Source organism: Pollachius pollachius (genome assembly GCF_949987615.1).
Source record: "Pollachius pollachius genome assembly, chromosome: 6".
NCBI classification, from domain to species: domain Eukaryota; kingdom Metazoa; phylum Chordata; class Actinopteri; order Gadiformes; family Gadidae; genus Pollachius; species Pollachius pollachius.
Window position 1 is genome coordinate 20,682,914 of NC_136939.1, and position 7,719 is coordinate 20,690,632.

Sequence of the window (7,719 nt, forward strand, 5' to 3'; positions counted from 1 at the left end):
GTCCGACTTCTTCATGCCTGCAGGGGGTGGGGGGAGAGCAGGGGACAGGGGGGTTAGAGGTCTGCGGTCGCGAGCGGCGAAGCCCGCAAGCGCCGCGGGGCTGCAAACGCCGAGACACAACACAAAGAACACACCGAGGCCCCCGCCCGCCCCCCTTCCCCACCGTTCTTCTTCTCCGAGTGCTTGCCCTGCGTGGGGCCCCCCGGCGGCAGCGGGGGCGGGGCGTTGGGGGGCCCCCGGGGGTCCGAGGCGCCGCAGGAGGAGGAGGAGGAGGCGGAGCCCGAGGCGCTGAGCCGCGTGCTGGGGTGGCGCTTGGGCTTGACGGGAGGGCAGCGGGCGCCGTGCTGCGACTGCGTGTCCGAGTAGTCCTCGCTCTCCAGGCCCGGGTCCCCGGCGCCCACCGCGTGGCACGACTGCGAGCGCGGCGCCATGGCCGACGCGCAGGAGTGCGGCGAGAGGTCCTGCGACGCCGGCATGGTCATGAACCCCATGCGGAAGTGGCGGCGGAAGGAGGCCAGGTCGCGACCTTTGCCCACCGTGGCAGAGGGGTCATTCTGCGCAGCGCTGCGGCAAAGGAACACACAGACAGTGGTGTTATTAAAGAGGCGACATCATGGGTTTTTACTTCTCCCTTGGCTTTAGACTGTTATATGACGTATGTATACACGGTTTACGTCTGCGATGCTAGAGAAATCTCAGTCCGAGCCAGGGGGAGTATTCGCGCCCAGCGAGAACGCCCCTCATTAAGGGCGTGAAGCAGCTTGTTTGCCGTCAAGCTATACTTTCGTAATAATATGAAGTCAGACTGGGCAGTGGGCGGTGCTGAAGTGCAGAAGTCCCGCCTCCCGGCTATCCGCAATGTTTACAACTTCTTGGGGGGGGTGAATTTGCAGACACACACCAGCAAAGCGTTCGACCAATCGCAACAGAGTGGGCGTGCTGACCAATCACAGCAGACTGGGCTACTCGGGAGGGGGGGGCCTTAAAGCGGCATGATACAGATCTGTTTTTGAAAGACGCTAATAAATTGATTTTGCAGAAAGGAACAGCGTGAGAATATAAGGGGTATTTTTAACATACAGGCATGTAACCCTATTCTAGTAGTAAATGCAATTATCAACCCCAAAAAAAGCACAATATGGGATCTTTAAGGTGAGTCGACAGAGAGCCAGTGGTCTCTCTGCAGACCGCATGTGTTTCAGTGTGACTCCCCCCCCGTTCATTGACTTTAGATTGTTACAAGTTCTAGCTGGAGCTTGTATTCATACACCGCACAATCTATTCCTCCAGTGACCCCACCTTTCTTTTCAACTATAGCCTAGACACAAGCGCACGCACACGCATGTACACAGACACAGACACACACACACACACAAATACATGCACACACAAAGATGAGAGACCCATCCTTGGATTGCAGGGATGCGGTTGCCGTGGGAGACACGTGGTGGAGCCGCCATGCAGCATCTGGTCTGTAGGGCTCCACTCCTTCAGCGCCGCCGCCCCCTCCTTCCTTCCTCCTCCTCTCTCATCCCCCATCTGCTCCCCACTCACTCGCGTTCCAGCCCAAGACCCACTCTCACATCGAGGCTCCCCATCAGAAGTGGCTTTCTCTAGGCTTTTTAGTGCATAGTACCAGATGACCCCCCCTCCATACACACGCCGCACGCACGCATGCACACACACACACACACACACACACACACACATGCACGCACGCACACACACACACACACACATAATTGTCTTTCATTTGAATGACTGTCCTAAAGCAGGCTGAGAAATTGTGACCTGAATTGATGCAACCAGAGAGAAAGTTGGATTAAGAAAAAATGTATGACCAATTCTGAACCAATTATTTTGCTCTTTCAGCTAGGTATTGCATTCTGTGTATCCACACATAACGTCCCCCTTGAAACAGAGTGCACGCATTTTGGCATAACCCATCATTTTAGGTCAAAGACTTTTGCATGAGTCATCCCTTATTTATCTGGGCAAACGCTTTGAACCAACAGTTACCATTATTAAATGGAGCATCTCTTTAACTAGTGACGTGCTTCAAGGTTCTCAAAGACCATTGAGCGCAATAGAAACAAGTCATTTGGCGTCTGGCGTCGCGGCGCAGCTAGGGCGGGTTAATGTAGCCCGTCGGGTGACACCGGAACACTCTCCAGCCCTCTGAGAGAGATGGATGAGTGGCCATGAGGGGCTATGTCTTCAACCTGAAGCCACGCACAGCACTGACCACACAGCACACACACACACCAACACACACCACCCACTAACCACCCACACACTGGCCACAGACAACAAACAAACTCAACGCAAGCACACATACCAACACACTAACAACACACAACAAACAAGCACAACACAACCACACATAACAACACATTGACCAAACAACAAACAAACACAACGCAACCACGCACACCAACACACTAACAACACACAACAAACAAACACAACGCAACCACACATATCAACACACTGACCACACACAACAAACACAACGCAACCACACACACCAACACACTAACAACACACAACAAACAAACACAACGCAAGCACACATACCAACAAACTAACAACACACAACAAACAAACACAACGCAACCACACATATCAACACACTGACCACACACAACAAACAAACAAACATACACACACAGACACACACACAAACACACACACAGTAGATAAGTAATTGGCTTGCAAGCCTATAACTATTTTTACATTAACATTGGATGACACTACTTTGATATAAGTAGACAAGAAGACAGACATGACAGACGGACCGGAGAGGATCAAAAGCAAGATCCACAACAACAACAACCTCCCTAAGGTAAGAAACAGAAATGTGAAGAGGCTTTTGTCTTGGATTCATGGAGCTGCCTTGCGTGTGAACCGAGCCTCTACGCTTGCTTGCATGCGAGGCCGGTTAAAGATGCTGCCGCGGGCATGCAGATGTGCACGTACGAATGTACCACAGGCCGTGTGCGTCGGCGCTCGCTGTATGCCCCTGGAGAGACAGTGGAGCCGCGCGGCTCAAGACAATAGCAGCTTTGAGTGGTTTACCATGCAGGGAAGCATGCGGCGGAGGACTCTCTGAGCCTGCTGTACAGAGCGCTGCTCAATCTGCCCTCTTCGTCAGAACACCGGGGTCCTGCGATGCAGTGGAGAGGACAGGGTGTGTATGTGTGGTTATATATACTGAGTTTCCTTGTTAATGTTTTCTCTTTGAGTGTATGTCCGGGTGTGTATCCTTCTGCGTGTGTATGTCCGTGTGCGTCCGTGTTCGTGTGCGTGTGTGTGAGTGTGCACGCGTCTGTAAGGACATGTGCGTAGGTGAACACCTGCGCATGAGTGTGTTGGTGTGCGTGCGCGCGCGCGCGCGTGTGTGTGTGCGTGCCAGTCGCTCCTCTTATCACCAAACATTGTCTATATTTATCTTATTCCTTAACCTTTCCTTACGTGCCTGGTCTAATTATTCATCTATCGCTCATCTCCCTCTCAGAGCCTCCCAGAACAGACCCACTCAAGGAGCGCAAACACAGTCTGAGGTGTGCTCACACTCCTCCTATCAACAGCCATGATCAAAGAACCAACCAGCACCCCTTATGGACCGCCTGCACCCATCAACAACACCCTGTGTGTGCATCTGTTATCGTCGCTGCCATGTCTGCCTGTGTTAGGATTACCGTCCAAGTATAAAACATACTGGTCATTTTCGTATTTTTTTAAGTTAATTCCCAGAGACTTCCTCATGCCATTCAGGTTCTTAACTTTTCCTTCCAGCTTACGTGTCCTTGACAGCCCAGCACACAGAATCCTCCGCAGCCGCTTACAAACAGAAAAAAAAGGGAGGGAGAGAAACGTGTGCGAGTGATTGGAGCATGGCCCTGTCAATCAAACGCAAACCAATGCGGCTATTATACCTTTCATAACCGACCATTAAGCCGCCTCTAAAATGTCAACTCTATAGCATGCGGCACCTACTGGAACGCGGTATAGACTTAGTTGAATAAATAGGGTTTGAATATTTCTCTAGACATTTAATATTTAATAGAGAACTGTAATTACGAACTCTGGCTTAAGCCTCATAAGATTACGGCACAGTGAATCACTTGTGCAAGCAGGCCTTTTCCCCCCACGTTTACGGAACGCACACGAGGTGAAGATTAATTTCTGAGAATACCATATATCTATACCGATCTCTCCATAGGCTGGCACACAGGAATCTCCAACATGCTCCCCCATACAGTGGATCCCGGGGAACTCGGGATGTTGCTGAATTCATTAAAGTCTCATGCATATTGTATATCATAAAAACACAATCCTACCCATTCCTGCAGTGGAGAAATAGCCATTTTTCAGATGTATCTGCGATGCCAGGATGATTATTCACCCTTTATTCTACACAGAGATTTGATTACTTTAATACATAGAGCTGTGCTGCTGCTAATGGCTCCGTCTCTAACTCCGTTATCCCCATGAAGGACCTGTAGGGAACACTCTCTCTGCCCATGGTGGTGCTGGTGGTGGTGGGAGGGGGAGAGTAATCGCTTTTACTTTGAAAAAACTCCTGGATTCAATCCTGCTTAAGCACCCCAGTGAGAATCTACATCACTGATGTATACTTATGGTCTCTCTTCTTCAGTTCCCAATACCTAATTCACCTTTCTGTACCACCGTCAGCGGCCCCCCCCTCCCCCCGACACCTCGTATCGGCACCACCGGCGTCGAAGAGTGTACAGTGTACAGTGCACCCTGGAAGCTGCAGACCGTACACTGTAGAATGTAGACTGTAGACTGTAGAATGTAGAATCTGTACTGTAGAATTGAAACTGTAGAATGTAGAAGGAAGACTGTACCCTAGAATGTAGACTGTAGAATGTAGACTTGTACACTGTATAATGTAGACTTGCACACTGTAGAATGTAGAATCTGTAATGTAGAATTTAAACTGTAGAATGTAGAATGTAGAATGTAGAATACAGTTTACCAGCCCCTTCTTCTATCCCCCGTCCTGACCTCTGACCCCCTGTGACCCTCTCTCCGCAGCTGTCTACACCGGCCCCCGCAGGGCCTCCTTCCCGGCCCCTCGCCTGCTGCACATAGTGCATCTATATCTATATCTATGTGTATTTATATCTACAGTGTCAACAGAAACACAGCCTCCTTAGCGATGGGCTGCTCTGCTGGATGAGCTGCTCAGGAAAGGTGTTTCTAAATCTAGATCTGGAGTTCTAAATGAGATATAAGTGACATCCAAATCCACGTCCACAAATAGCCTCTTCTACCTGCATCATCCAGGCAGACAGACAGACACATAGATGCACACACACACACACACACACACACACACACACACACACACACACACACACACACACACACACACACACACACACACACACACACACACACACAGACACACACACACACCTCTTCTAAAGTGATATGATAAAGTTATTATCGATCCTCAGGTTTCATATTATTGCGTGCACTTCATTACGGCGTTCCTCCTCCCCACTTGATACTCGGACTGATCCAGATCTATCGAGCGTGTAACGTGAGACCTTTGTTTAAAGCACAGATAACAGCTCTAAACCCATCTATTGTGGCGTGACTCTCAAGTGCCAGGCCGGATGAATCGACAAAAGATGGCAGAGTGTCCTGTCTACCAAGTTGGCTTAGATTTGACACTAATTCTTTGATTTACTGTTAAAAAAAATCATAATGAATTTTTACTACCATGCAGTCGCAGGTTTTACGGCCAAAGCACGCCCCCAAGGCCCCGCTTGACTGAACGCCAAATTAAAGGTCACCTTCTGGGCCTACCTTCCTCAATTTGCCTTTTAAAACCATCCCCTTTAATACAACCATTCCCTATTCCGTCCTTAATGACAACTTTGTATTGGATATTTATCTAATTTTCAATAAATATTTATGATAATAGCTCTATTAATGTTTTTATCGCCGTTATTTTAGGAGCAGCTTGTGAGTGTGCTTCTGCTCGTCGCTGAGAGGTGCTGATTGATTGGTTACTGAGAGAAGACAGACAGAAGCAAATAAGTTGAACAACTTCACTGTACTGTTTACTACTTATTTAGCGGATGCTCTCATCGAGGGCGACCTCAATGGAACATAGATGTTTTGGAGAGGTAATGAATAGACCCCGATGGGGGGCCCCATTAATGGACCAGGGAGGTGGTCAGCAACCTTGGCTTCCCCTCGGCCGCATCCCCGGCAATGGGGTACGTCTCGTTCCAATAGCAGGACTTCCCGAGTGGTTTATTCTACCAAAAATTAGATAGTAGTTACTAGCCTTCAATGATCTTCAACATTATTTTTTTATGGACTTTATTCAGCTGAAATTCCAATATTCCACCGGAACATATTGTCTTTGCGTTGTCAAGGGAACGTCCGGTCGATAATCGTATCCGACGGTCACTATTGGATTTGTAGCGGATTGATCCAGCACTGTTAACAGGTTATTGAAAGACAATGCGCACCCTTAAAACATGGTTGACCAATCAGGACCAAGGGTTCAGCAATGCTGTGGCATAAATGGCATTCATGAGCAGTTACGGTGATGAGGGGCTTAGCTCCGGGGATGACTGCATCAGCAGGAGCTGAACCCATGACCTCTGGCCCGGGAGTGCAGCCACGCTGACCGCCGCGCCCCGCTGCCTCTCCATCGCCCGCGGCAGCGCAGCAGCATACCGCCATTCAGTCCGGGAATTCCATTTCCAGCGACATTGTTATTGCACAAGTGGACGTTGTGAATGTGGGAATGTTTGGGATTAACAGGTCCGGGGGACCGCCGGGTCGAGGGTCCGCCAACTCGGAACTAATCCCTGGAATTCAATTTTCCACATGCGCCCTGAGGGTTTACCCCCCCCCCCTGAACCCTTCAGAGCCCTCACCCCTCACCCAGCCCCCCACAAGACCAAGACCCGCCCCAACCCAGTCCCAGACCCAGACCCAGACCCAGACCCGACCCAGACCCAGACCAAGACCCGACCCAGACCCAGACCCGACCCAGACCCAGACCCGACCCAGACCCAGACCCAGACCCAGTCCCAGACCCAGACCCAGACCCAGACCCAGTCCCAGACCCAGACCCAGACCCAGACCCAGTCCCAGACCCAGACCCAGACCCAGACCCAGACCAAGACCCGACCCAGACCCAGACCCAGACCCAGTCCCAGTCCCAGACCCAGACCCAGACCCAGTCCCAGACCCCAACCCGACCCAGACCCAGACCCAGACCCCCCCCTCACCTCTTCTTGTTGCCCCCCTCCTGTTGCTCCCGCTGCCTCCAGTCCAGCCGGCTCTTGCGGTACAGCAGGTTCATGTCGCCGTGGGGTCGCTCCTCGCCGCAGCCAATCACAGCGCAGTGTAGCCGCTTGCCCCGCCTCTCTATGTCCCGCAGGAAATGCTCGACTGCCGCATCCTGGGCGGAGCCAGAGCTCATGTTATAGTAGACAGCCAGGGAGGCGGGGGGGTGGGGGGTGGGGGCTTCGGAGCCGGCAGCCCCCTGAATGGCCTGGGAGAGAGAGAGAGAGAGAACAGGTGGCGGGTTACGTTGTGGTAAGTCATGGCTTGACGGATGATTCACAGAGCATGTCCCAGCGTCGAGGTGGACCCCGTGTCCATCTGCTCAGAAGGCGACCGTCTCTAACCCGTGGATCCTCTGACGCTTTCCATTTT

At 51.2% G+C, this 7,719-nt stretch overlaps 1 protein-coding gene across 1 annotated transcript in view; it reads right to left on the bottom strand.

Moving 5' to 3' along the window:
* The window catches only part of nyap1 (neuronal tyrosine phosphorylated phosphoinositide-3-kinase adaptor 1), a gene marked incomplete at both ends in the record, with an annotated part of 15,308 nt that extends 7,825 nt beyond the window's left edge, over positions 1–7,483 (bottom strand). Inside the window, 3 exons of the mRNA XM_079737642.1 lie at positions 1–17; positions 164–564; positions 7,290–7,483. The exon at positions 1–17 is cut by the window's left edge and continues 1,289 nt beyond it. Of these exons, the coding sequence (XP_079593768.1) occupies positions 1–17; positions 164–564; positions 7,290–7,483 (612 nt within the window). The remainder of the gene's footprint in view (positions 18–163; positions 565–7,289) is intronic.
* Between the last annotated feature and the right edge of the window lie 236 nt (positions 7,484–7,719).